This window comes from Anabrus simplex, chromosome 5 (genome assembly GCF_040414725.1).
Source record: "Anabrus simplex isolate iqAnaSimp1 chromosome 5, ASM4041472v1, whole genome shotgun sequence".
NCBI lineage: Eukaryota > Metazoa > Arthropoda > Insecta > Orthoptera > Tettigoniidae > Anabrus > Anabrus simplex.
Genome location: NC_090269.1, coordinates 176,115,169 through 176,128,476, shown reverse-complemented (window position 1 = coordinate 176,128,476; position 13,308 = coordinate 176,115,169). Strand labels below are relative to the sequence as shown.

The 13,308-nt window shown below is 37.9% G+C and overlaps 1 protein-coding gene across 1 annotated transcript in view; it reads left to right on the top strand.

Annotated features, from left to right (window-relative positions):
- LOC136873883 (glyoxylate/hydroxypyruvate reductase A) overlaps positions 1 to 13,308 on the top strand; it is a 310,829-nt gene that overhangs the window by 153,553 nt on the left and 143,968 nt on the right. The window contains exon 4 of the mRNA XM_067147188.2: positions 4,024 to 4,246. Within this exon, the coding sequence (XP_067003289.1) occupies positions 4,024 to 4,246 (223 nt within the window). The remainder of the gene's footprint in view (positions 1 to 4,023; positions 4,247 to 13,308) is intronic.

The window sequence follows — 13,308 nt, the reverse complement described above, 5'->3', positions numbered from 1 at the left end:
TTTGCACTTCCTCAAGCGTAATTTCATGAACATCATTTTCCTCCTCCCATGCGCTCGGTTGTTCACGACACCAGGAATATTTTTTTTACGTTGAGAATATTTTCAAAATATTCCCTCTGCCTGTCCAGTGATTCCCTGATATCTATTATGAGTTCACCTGAATTACCCAAAATACTGTTTGTTACCGTGCTTTTGTGGATCACAGAGGAGAAGGTGCGGGCATGAATGGGTCGATATAAGACAATCAGAAGATTAATTAAAATTTTAAAATTATAGCTACCGGGCGAGTTGGCCGTGCGCGTAGAGGCGCGCGGCTGTGAGCTTGCATCCGGGAGATAGTAGGTTCGAATCCCACTATCGGCAGCCCTGAAAATGGTTTTCCGTGGTTTCCCATTTTCACACCAGGCAAATGCTGGGGCTGTACCTTAATTAAGGCCACGGCCGCTTCCTTCCAACTCCTAGGCCTTTCCTATCCCATCGTCGCCATAAGACCTATCTGTGTCGGTGCGACGTAAAGCCCCTAGCAAAAAAAAAAAAAAAAATTATAGCTATATTTCATTCTCTGCTATTTTTCGGTTTTTCTTCAAAATCTCAACTTAACAATTAGTTACAGAACCTTAGATTATAAGCTTGAAAAAATATTTTTGGAGAGTTCAAGAGTAATCAGATAACAAATGTACAGGTTGAGCTTGAAGCACCCAATTACAATTTACACCTGAGCATTGTTGCTCCTTTAAAACGTTAGTCAAAGAGACAAAACTCTCAATTTCTTTAACAAACAATGAGACAGATTATTCAAAATATACAATTTTCCAAAAGCACCTATTGCCCCACAAAATATCTAGGAGACTGTTGTTCAAACATTATATCATATCAGCCTTCCAAAGGCACCGTTCAACCTTTACATTAATTGGAGTAGCGTCTTTGCTCTATCAGTTTACAATTAGGAATCTATTTTCAGAAATTCACATTAAAAGGCACAACATATATTTAGCAGAATCAAACAGTATTCACTGTTTTCTATGTTCAACAGTCTAACGTTTTTACATAAAAAATGAAATAGAGTTTACCAGGGGTATCAATATCCATTTTACCGGACCTTTCTGAAAAACAACAGGTTAAGCTACTGGCCCAAAAAATCAAAATGGTGAGGAGGCGGACACTTGCACTCCTTGAAAATTGAAATTAAAAGTTTAGAACCCTATTTGGACTTACGGCCTGAAGTTACAGAGGCTAGGCCTATGCTACTGAGGTGACTAGATGGAGAGAATATTTAAGTTACAAAGATTATAAATTGAATAAGGTTACAAAATCATAGTCACCTCAAATTAAGTAGATAGGGAACACGAAAGGGTCGCTCACTCTCTATTCCCTGATTACGTTCAGTTCCTTTGGCTTGTTTGAAATTTACATTAGAAGTTTGAAATTTACATGAGAAGTTAGAAATTTACCTTTTAGAAAAATTAAGTTACATTATTAAAGATTAGAAACCTTTCCCTCAAGCTAGCTTTCAAAGACTATCACTTAGTTAAACCAGGACTTAAACAGTTCATCCCTCCTTTTCACCCCCTTAGCAACGGAATATCAAACAATCCTCCATTAGAGAGCACCTACACTCTAATATAAATATATACACAAAATTTTATTTCTTTATGTCCAGCAGTTTGGCTTGGCGATGATAAATCAGTCAGTCAGTCAGTCAGTCAGTCAGTCAGTCAGTCAGTCAGTCAGTCAGTCAGTCAGTCAGGGCATGTTATTTTATATAGATAGATTAAGTGTGTTTTGACTGATTATTGCAGCACAGATCTAACCATATAATAAGTATAATTTCTCAGGTAAGAAATCAAAAGAGCCATGAGTAGGAGACTGAAGAAAATGCTCAATTCAGATTCAAAAATTGGCAGCATCACTTTGATTTATCATACACGCCATGCATTTGTATTTTGTATTTGACTTTCAACACCGCTTTGTGTGTAGTGTCTCACTCTCTTGTTATAGCTTATCTTTGTTTTCTTATTACCAATTTAGTTCATTGTATTACAGTGTGGATATTGTAACAAACATAATTCTTCACATTGGAAGTCAGTATTGTTTATTAGTTCCTCGTTCTTTAGGTTATTGGCCCAGAATCGTTTAAAGTGCTCAAGTGCTCAACCAACTTTCACGTCTGTAACATACTCAGTTTCTGAGATATAAGTATCCTCATAAACAGAATTCAACTCCTTTACTTATTTAACCCCCCCTCCCCCAGGTTGATTTTTCAAAAACAAAAACAAAATATGTACATGTACATCATCATCATCATAGACCATTGTGCCTTTCAGCATTCAGTCTGCAAGCCTCTCTGAATTTATTAAACATCGCCACAACCCTCTATTTGCAACTAATGGTGTGGCCTCATTTAGTTCTATACCTCTTATCTTTAAATCATTAGAAACTGAGTCTAACAATCGTCTTCTTGGTCTCCCTCTACTTCTCTTACCCTCCATAACAGAGTCCATTATTCTCCTAGGTAACTTATCCTCCTCCATTCGCCTCACATGACCCCACCACCAAAGCCAGTTTATGCGTACAGCTTCATCCATCAAGTTCATTCCTAACTTAGCCTTTATCTCCTCATTCCGGGTACCGTCCTGCCATTGTTCCCACATGTTTGAACCAGCAATCATTCTTGCTACTTTCATGTCTCTTACTTCTAACTTATGAATAAGATATCCTGAGTCTACCCAGCTTTCGCTCCCATAAAGCAAAGTTGGTCTGAAAACAGACCGATGTAAAGATGGTTTCATCCGGAAGCTGACTTTTGTCTTACAGATTACTGTTGATCGCAGCTGCGAGCTCACAACATTAGCTTTACTGCACCTTGATTCGATTTCACTTACTATATTACCATCCTGGGAGAACACACATCCTAAATGCTTCGAATTATCTACCAATCTGACATTAAATTCTCTGGTGTTCGGACATGTCTTTGGCGGGAAACTTGGTCGACTCTCTGTGGTGTAAACGATTCCATCTCTCCACAGAGATAAACTCCTTCCAGTAAGGATGATGCCTGTTGGGAAAGTGTTCCCTGTACATTCATGCTGCTTTACGGGCACTACGTCCTGCCGCACTGTACATTAAATGCATGTCTACCAACTCTTGTGATGAGTAATGTTCCATATTGCACTGTACACAGTAACACACCTCACAATGGACACATCACAATTTGTCTGATGCAATGGACAGCTGACACGAGAGATAGTGGTGTGTGTGTGGCTTAGGTTAATGCGCCAGTGTTGAGCATACTGTCATCATATGACACGTGCTATGAGCTAAGTTGTGTACAGTACGTTTGTTTGGTTTTCAGGAGTGTACGCTGTATATCACCCGCTGCCTGTTCTGGTGTATAACAGACACCCACGATTTTTGTGAGAGTGCAGCAGAACTGCTTGCACCATTGCATACATGCATTGAGATGGCAGTTGTCACTTAGAACAATTACTATGAGCTACGTTGTTGTTAAACGAGATACGCTGTGTATGTCCATAATGCAATAAATATGCATTTCTGACCATTGGTTCACTGTCTCAATATAATCGTTGTTTGTCCACTGTCACATGTTTCAATTTGACCCAAAAGGTTTGTGACACCGTATATCTCAAAAATGGTTGGTTTTAGGGCACCTCAAAATATGGTTTCCAATGTCCGGAAGGAACACGCCAAGATTTGTTCCTCACATTGTAAGACTTAAAATGAGCTTTATGTTGTCCTTGTACAACAAATTTGATTTTTTCACATATTGTCCTATATTATCGTGGTGGAGGGCCTATATCTAGGGCAGAAGCTGAATTTCGAAAAAATCCTTTCTTGGTGCACCTCTAGGCAAAAGATCATGTCCCTAATTTCAGCTTTCTAGTACATGTTTTGGAATTCTGTTTCTTATAGTTCCATGCCATAATTTATTCCTGTTGCTCTTTATTTGAGAATTATATAAGTGAATACATCTGCTGGATTTCTCACTTTGTCTGTATGTTCCAGCCCCGATTGCCATATGTCATCACTCGCTTCTCTGGCTCCTTCTTTGGTAATCAGATGAGTGAATATGTTGTTGCCCACATAGTAAACAGAGAACGCTGCTTCTTCTCTTTTTATGATAGCCAAAAGGCTCATAAATGGGAAAAGAATGATTTGTTCCCCTTTAGACGGAGTATACAAGATTTGACCATCGGCATCCTGGGAACTGGAGTCATTGGCAAAAGCAGTGAGTTTGATTTTCTTGAGTTTATAAAAGTACTTATCATTTATTAAAATATTATGAGGTTGGTTCAAGAAAAAATGTGCTAGAGGCTATAACATGAAAATGGTTGAAAGGATCGTAATGTCATTGGCTACGGAAGAAGATGCGGTCCCTTTAAGATTATCAAAGTCCCAAACTTGCCACTAGAGAAACGTGGATGCACACTCACATGATGAAAGTGTGAGAATGTGCACATGTCAACTGTCCACTGCACTCAGTCATGCTGAAAACAGTGAAATGGAGGCTTCAAAAGAAGAACAGAGGGGTGTAGTGCATTTCCTGATAGCGGAAGGAGTGTGGGGAACAGAAATTCATCAAAGAATGGCACAGTTGTTTGGAGAGCACTGCATGTCCATTGCAAGTGTCAAGGCGTTGCATAAGCAATTCAGGGAAGGTCGGATGTCGACGGCCGATGATGCATGGTCTCGAACACCACACTGATGCCTTTGTCCAGCAGGTGGATACCCTCACTGTGCAAGACCGGCGAGTTAATGTAGCAACCATCGCCACAGAGGTTGGAGTAGCATCGGAAGTGTTCACACCATCATTAAGGACTGATTGAAACTTTGCAAAAAGTGCGCTCAGTGGGTGCCTCACAGTGTTGAACCAGCATAGGAAGTGTGTCGAATGGGACCCTCTCTTGAACATCTGCAACACTATGCCAAGGAAGGGAATGAGTTCCAGTCATGAGTGGTTGCTGGAGACGAGACATGGTGTCAGCACTTTGAACCCCAGTCAAAACGACAAAGTCTCCAGTGGAAGCATGCACTACTCAAAAAGTCCAAGGTCTCCACAAGTGTAGGAAAGGTTATGCTCAGCTTCTTCTTTGACAGAAAGGTCCCCTTTCTTATGGACTTCCTTCAGCATGGGACAACATTGAATGCCCAGCAATACTCACAAACCTTGACCACCCTTCGCAAAGTGATCAAATTGAAACGACCAAGATGGGTCATCCGCAAGATCATTTTGCTCCACGACAATGCAAGGCCTCACACAGCAAACACAGTCAAGGAGCTCTTGCAGACATTCAAATGGGAGGCCCTCAATCATCCTCTGTACAGTCCAGACCTGTCTCCCTGCGATTATACCATTTTCGGTGAACTAAAGAAGGCTCTGAGATGAAAATGATTTACCTCGGATGACGACATCAAGCAGTATAATGTAAAACAAAAGCTAAAGGTTTCCACCTATTCAATACTATTTGTTGTAACTTTAAAAGAAGTTACATGTATTTGATGAAACTAGTTTCGGCCATGCTAGAGACCATTATCAGTCAAATACAATAACAGTTAAGGCAAGACATGAATTATAGATAAAATTTATGAAGCAGTCATGTGTTGTTGAAATTCAGTGCAAGACATGTAAAGATTTGGATGTTAAATACTCATCACAACCACATGTCTCATCTAAGTGCTCAGTTTTCGTCCAATTTGAAGAATGCACTTCACAGAAGAACAGGTCAAACATCTAAAATACTAGCACTTGAAGACTCTTCTAGAATTCAGTTCAGCTGAAGCAAGTGTGAACAGAATGATGTTGATGGTAAAGTGTTGAGATGTTCATTTGTTTCCAATATGGATCATTGGAAAAGTAGAAAAAGGAAAAAAAATTAGAATTGAGTTGTACATGAAAGGTATAGAGTAGCTTAAGGTGGGGTTGAGGGATGTGGAATGGTGGGTGATTGCTGGAGGGAATTTGGAGAAAAATAAAGAAGGGGGTTTAGAATACTTAATAAATTTTTATTGAAAATAGGAATTAATAGATCAGATAAGGGGTTTGGTTTTTCTGATATCTCATTAAGATTAAATTGGGATTAAGGAATTGATCCAAGTGGATGAAACAATTTTCAAAGATATTGAGCAGAGAGCCTTTATTAACCATTTTTAAGATTTTTAGATCTTGATCAATCTTCATGAATGTATGGTTTGAGTCCATTATATGTTTTCCCATAGCTGAAAATCTATTATATTTACATGAATTTACATGTTCTAAGTACCTCATGTCGAAGTTTATACCTAGTTTGGCTGATATAACTGGACCGACAGCTACTACATTTAAGCATGTAAACACCTGATCTATAGAAATTATTATTATTATTATTATTATTATTATTATTATTATTATTATTATTATTATTATTATTAATTGAGTTTGTGTTGCATAGAATTGATGCATTATTATGGTCTGTTTTAAAAGATATTTTTATATCATGTTTTTTGAAAATGTTAGAAACCTGGTGTATTTGTGGATTATTATAAGTGAAAGTGGAAAATAAGGTTTTGTTAGGTTTTCCTTCTTTAGTGAGGGTAGTGGAAAATCGATGTCGGGCTTTATTTATTATTACTTCAATGAAATATTTCTTATATCCGTTGACGATGGCTATGTTTCTGATGGTGTAATTCATGTATAAGATCTTTTTTTAACATTGGGGTTTTGAATGCACGATGAACCATGCTGTAGTATGCACGCGTTTGTGGACTTATGAATGTAAAGAGTCTTAATGAATGGTGTTTATGGTTTTTGTAGGTTTTCTACAAATTTTGTTTTAAGGGAATTGTGGTGTCTTGAGATTGTTAAGTCTAAAAATTTGATTTTTTTTCAGTTTCTGATTCTGGAGTGAATTTGGTATATGGATCAAGTGTGTTTAAATTTGAAAGAGTGGTGGTAGCATCGACTAAGTTCTCATTTATAACTATAGTCTATGTATCTGGCCCAAAATTGAATCTTGTTGAAAATATTATTGTCAAAAATTCTGGTATGTTCTAAATTATCAAGGTAGATTTCAGCTAAGAATCCTGAGCTGGTGACCCCATCACTAGACCACTTTGTTGGTATGTAGTGTTGTTAAAACTAAAATAATTGTTATTTAAAACAAATTTTAATATAAGAGTAAATTCAAGAATTTCAAGTTTATTTAATTTACTGTATTTTGTCAGATTGTGTTGTATCATGGAACAAACTTCAGATATGGGGATGTTGGGGTACACATTAACAATATCAGATAATGGATGGAGGGGTTAGGTTTAATTTTGAAAAGGGCTCTCTGCTCAATAACTTTGAAATTTGTTTCATACACCTGGATCAATTCTTTCATCCCAATTTCAGCGTTAATGAGATATCAGAAAAACCAAACCCTTTATTTGATCTATTAATTCCTATTTTCAATAAAAAGGAATTAAGTACTCTAAACCCCCTTCTTTATTTTTCTCCAAATTCCCTCCAGCATTCACCCACCATTCCACATCCCTCAGCCCCACTTTAGGCTACTCTGTACCTCCCATCTACCACTCAGCTCTCTTTTTTTTTTTAAACAAATGAACACCTCAACACTTTACCATCAACATTATTCCGGTCACACTTGTTTCAGCTGAATTGAATTCTTCTAGAATTCTTAAAGTGTTTCACCTGGTCTTCTGTGAAGTGCATTCTTCAAATTGGAAGAAAACTGAGCACTTACACAAGACATGTGATTGTGATGAGTGTTTAACATCCAAATCTTTACTTATCTTGCACTGAATTTCAACAACACACGCTTGCTTCATAAATGTTATCTATAATTCATGTCTTGCCTTAACTTTTATTGATTTTGACTGATGATGGTCTCTAGCAAGACCGAAATTAGTCTCATCAAATATATGAAATTTTTTTAGGGTTACAATAAATAGTATTGAATAGGTGGAAACCTTTAGCTTTGGCTTTACATTATATTGTTCTTCAATACGGAATAATATGAAATTTATTACCTATGGATAAGCAGTATGATTGGAACTGATTCATAACACAGTCCCAGGAATTTCGCGAGATGGTCATTCACCACCTTATGTCGCAGTGGGACAAGTGCTTCAACAGTGCTGGGCAATAATTTTGAAATAGCAGTACAGGTTTTCATTTTATAGCCTCTGACTCGTTTCTTTTTGAATAGCCCTCATAGAAAGTAATGAACATTTATATAAGTAATATTTTGAAGGTGTTTTGTTTACAGGATGTTCAGGTTCTATGGCTTGGAATGTCTTAAATCAACTGAACATCATACTACATCATTTCTCAGAAAATACATTCACATTGAGAGACTAAGTTACACAGTAAAAGATTTGTGTTCAAGATATCTCCTATGAATTAATTATTTTTTTAGAATTTTGAACTTACTAGTTACTGTTGGATTCAAAAGTATGGATACTCAAACTTAAAGACTGATACAAAATGAGATCAATCCCAAATATAATTACACCAAATTACAGCTCCATTATTTCAATATTTTGGAGCAGTATACTATAAACTTCTTTATCTTATTCTTTTATTCTTTTTATGTCTGGCTCCATGGCTAAATGGTTAGCGTGCTGACCTTTGGTCACAGAGATCTCGAGTTCGATTCTCTGTAGGGTCGGGAATTTTAACCATAATTGGTTAATTTGGCTGGCACGGGGGGTTTGTGTATGTGTCGTCTTCATCATAATTTCATTCTCATCACGACGCGTGTATCACCTCCAGGCGTCGAATCAAAAGACCTGCATCTGGCGAGCCGAAGTTGTCCTCGGACATTCCTGGCACTAAAAGCCATACGTCATTTCATTTTTCATTATTTTTATTTTTTTGGATGTTCTGTGCTTTAGCTATTCTAATCACAATATAGGAAGGAACCTATTTTTGGCCTTTGAACTAACTGCGACTTTAAAACTTCGTATAATATTGTGCCATTTCACTGTCCTAAAATGGTGATCCAATGGAGCTAAAATGGACGCAATTGTCAATATCAAAGTTTAACGTGATGCATATCAAAGAGATATGATAAATAACAAGATCGGAATAGAAAAGATCCATATGGCAGTGGCTGAGACAAAGAAAGGATTCAGATTTGTTAAGACACTGTACTATTGCAAAATGATAATTGAATGAGCAAACTTAAGGGACGGACATGTCGATCTGAAGAGACTTCAAACACTCATATAATCTCAAGAGTTGTAAGAGAATCATTAAAAGAAGAAGATTTTTTTTTTTTGCTTTACGTCACACCGACACAGATAGGTCTTATGACGACAATGGGATAGGGAAGGCCTAGGAGTTGGAAGGAAGCGGCCATGGCCTTAATTAAGGTACAGCCCCAGCATGTGCTTGGTGTGAAAATGGGAAACCACGGAAAACCATCTTCAGGGCTGCCGACAGTGGGATTCAAACCCACTATCTCCCGGATGCAAGCTCACAGCCGCGTGCCTCTGACCGCACGGCTAACTCGCCCGGCAGAAGAAGATTTGTGAAATCTACATCTATTAGAGAATGTGTAATTACAAAAATCGTAATAAAAACTGCGAAATAAGAAGAGAATTATAAAGAAATTCATACACTGAATTACTGAATAGGCCTTGACTCATTTACAAGGAAGAAAATCTGATATTACGCAGAATTAACTAAATCAACTCCTAAGATAACAATTATAATTTGTATATCTGAGACAAGGATAGACATATTAGTAATCTGCAAACGTTATTAAGATTAAAGTCAAGACGGAAGAATTGTCATTGAAACTAAAATGTTAGAAGGCTATGGATCTACATTATGACTCAACTAACTTCATATATATATATATTTGTATCTTATTTGCGCAAGATATGGCCATGCATTTCTAAGAAGACGGTGGTGAGATGTCCGGAGGAGGCTGAGCTGAGATGATGGCAAAGGAGGCTTACATTCCCCGGAGCATCCCGATGACCAACAGCAGGATGTGATTGCCAAGCCCGAGCCATAGATACCGAGGAGAAACTAATTCAATCCTGGAGGAGCTGAAGGAAAAAGATAAGTTTTTCTTAGTAAAGGAAGATAAATAAATGTTGCAAATTCTAATATAATCATTCATATTTGTTGGTGAATAGATGGTTAATCATTGTAGTCTTCAAAATATCTCAAATATGTTAGATTCTCACGGACTAACATTACATTTTTGTCAATATACATGGATATAGGTACTTGTCTGAAAGACATAACAAATCCTTGGTTAGGGAATGTGAAGTGAATTATACATTAGTGCCATTGCTATGACATTTAAGCGTATTGAAAGGGTATCCTATATGAATTGTGAGATATATAACGGTAGAATATTTAAGGTTATATGTGAGTGATGATTAATATCTTGGAGTTTGAAGATTGAACAGTGCCGTATGAAGTCAGAGTAGGATAATATAAGGATATGAGAATAATTTGAAGTAGTAATGAGATTAATTAAGAAGAGATTCAATTAATCAAGTGAATAATTGATAGTTAAATGATTCTAAGCATCAAGTTGAGGTACAGTTGAGAATTATTTGTGTACCGGTTGGTACACCTAGACGGCACACATTTGAATTTTCCGCCTTTAAATTACCTTCTACCGGAGAAACTCTGAACTTTAACAATTGAATTAAACCAACAGTTCCTCAGAAGATGCCACTGTGTGCATTTCGATTTGTTTTTGTTGTTTTTGGTTGATCAAGAAGTGTGGACCTTCTCTGACAGATGTCTCTACTAATAAACTATGATCATGCACCCTGGTGCGAAGGGAAGGAACTTTTTGAAGAAATTTTGTATTCTTTGTCTTTACTAAATTTTGTTCTTTCATTTTTTGGGTTGGCAATATTAATCTTTCTTTCCGCCAGTTTTGAACTCAGCCAATCCCGAATTTCTTTAATTAATTTTTGACCAATAGTGTCTTTCTTCTTCGATGTTGATGTATAACTTTAGCTACCCAATAAAGTTGAGTGGGTGTGTCTTAATTATTCATGAAAGGTCTCGAAGCTTCCACGAGGGTTTAAAAACTGCTGATTTTCTCGGTTCTTCGCCACTTCAACAACATCTTGCTTAGTGTATAGAAGCATAGCAGGGGGCGGGTAGCACCTCTTCCTTCGGGCAGCAGCGCGCATTCGTTTTATCAGGAAATTAGCACCCAAGAGTGAGAAATCCAAACCTCAGAGATGTTGTTTCGCGTGTTCAAAACACGGTGAAAAGAAGACATCGGTGTACTGCTGCCAGGAGTGTGCCTTGGGTCTCTGTCTCGAAGAGTGCTTCGAACTCTATCACACGGAACTAAATTACTAAGGAAATGTGAAACAGTTATGTAATTATCTTCATGTACATAGTTCTACCATAAGGAATTCGAAATTTTGTGAATATCGGGCTACTCTTATACTAGTAGTAATGCTTTAAGTGAATCAATGTATTTCAGTCGCGCGTAGTTGAAATCTCATCCGGCCGCAGGGTAGGAAGCTCTTTAAACGGCTGCGACGCTGAGGGGTTAATAGGCTTGGACGATTGAGAGCGGGTCAGCTCTTTCTGGTATTTTGAAAGGTGCCTCTAGAAGGCTTGACTTTACGAGGTAGGAGCAAATGCTCCATATAATTAGGGGTTTTCTGCCCTTTGGTAATTTGTGGTTGTGAGCTGAGAGCTCAGAAATTGTTAAATTTTGGGGCTCGTAGCCCAGAATTGTAACAACCCCTTAACTTGTGCTTTCGTTTATAAAGTTGCATTGTACCTGATTTTCCTTTGTTATTTCACCTAGTGAAAATTGTTAAATCTTGTTATCAGTAGAAAATATAACCTTTCTTTAAATTTTTAAATTCATCTTTCTGACTTGTAGTTAGACCCATTCCAGCCCGCACCTTCTTCCACCTCTGCTGATCCACCAAAACACGGTAACAAGTGGTAGCAGAGCATGGTTGAATGGGTCTCAATTTATCCCCTTTTGACGGCTAAACATTGCTTTTGTTTCGAACTCTAACAATTTTCTACGTCGCTGGAATTTTTCGATTTTTCTAAATTTGTAAAGTGTCTGTCATCATGTCCGGCCCTCGCGATGTCCTATGCCCCGGCTATTTGCGAAAGGAAGAATTGATTTATGAATTAACAATTAGAAATGTTCAATCTGGAGGCATGGTTGCGGCCGATACCTCTAAGCTTAAAGATTCTCTTGATTTGCCGATTACTACCCCAACTTTGGGAGAGAAAGAGATTGACGATGCTCTCTCCATGATCACTGACAATACTACTGAGCTAGTTCAGTCTCTTGAAGAAGAGTTTTTTTGAAGGAGGGGATCCCTCCCCAAATCAACTTAAACGTGTACAAGCTAGATTGTTCCATTTTTACAATAGGGTTACTGATCTATTGTCTCTTAAGTTAAATGACATTCAAGGGAAGGAGGCTAGTGCTCTTCTCGAAAACCTTTCTAAATTGTCCAGTGAGGTTAGCCTATTGTTAACTGGGGCAATATCCCCCAAACCGACCAACCCACTCTGGTAAACGTAGTTAGCGAGGAGCATTCTCCCACGGGGAAAGAAAGTAGGAAATCGGTAGATGTCCAACGAACATCTGTCCCATTAGAAACTGAGTCTGGTCGTCGCACATCCATTCCTCCCTTTGTGTTAAATAATGCACCATCTGAAACTGCTTCTCCACCCCTTAGGCCGTTACCTACTATGTCACCCGGGTTCAGTAGTTTACCTCACCCATTAGCCATGTTACTCAGGGGTATTTCTAAGTTTTCTGTTAACTCTACCAGTGACGTTATTTCATTCTTAAGGTTTTTGGTTGAATTCCAAGATCATGCTCTTGTTTCTTCTCTTTCTCTGTGTCAAATCCTTCAGATAATTTACCCATATTCCATTGGTGTCCTCTCTGACAAGATAGTAAGAGCAATTGCTGATCAATCATCTATAGAAGAATTTCACGCCCATCTGTTAGCTAATTTTATTCCGGCTAGTGCAAGGTCATCTCTTATACAGAAGTACTATTATAGAGTATAGCGACTGGATGAAAATCTTGCCGACTTCATCCAAGACATTAAATTTTACTATAGGGTATTTGCTCTACATTTTCCTGAAGATCAAATTGTACAGGCTATTGTGGAAGGAATTTCCCCATCTTACAGGTCATACTTGTGTTTTGCGTCGCGTCCGCAAACTTTTGCCGAGTTGGAAGCTATGACTGTCTCAGCCGAAGGGGCTAGATATGCTGACACCTTATGTGTCGCGAAGGAGCCCCTCCACCTTCGAGTAATTTTCGGCCT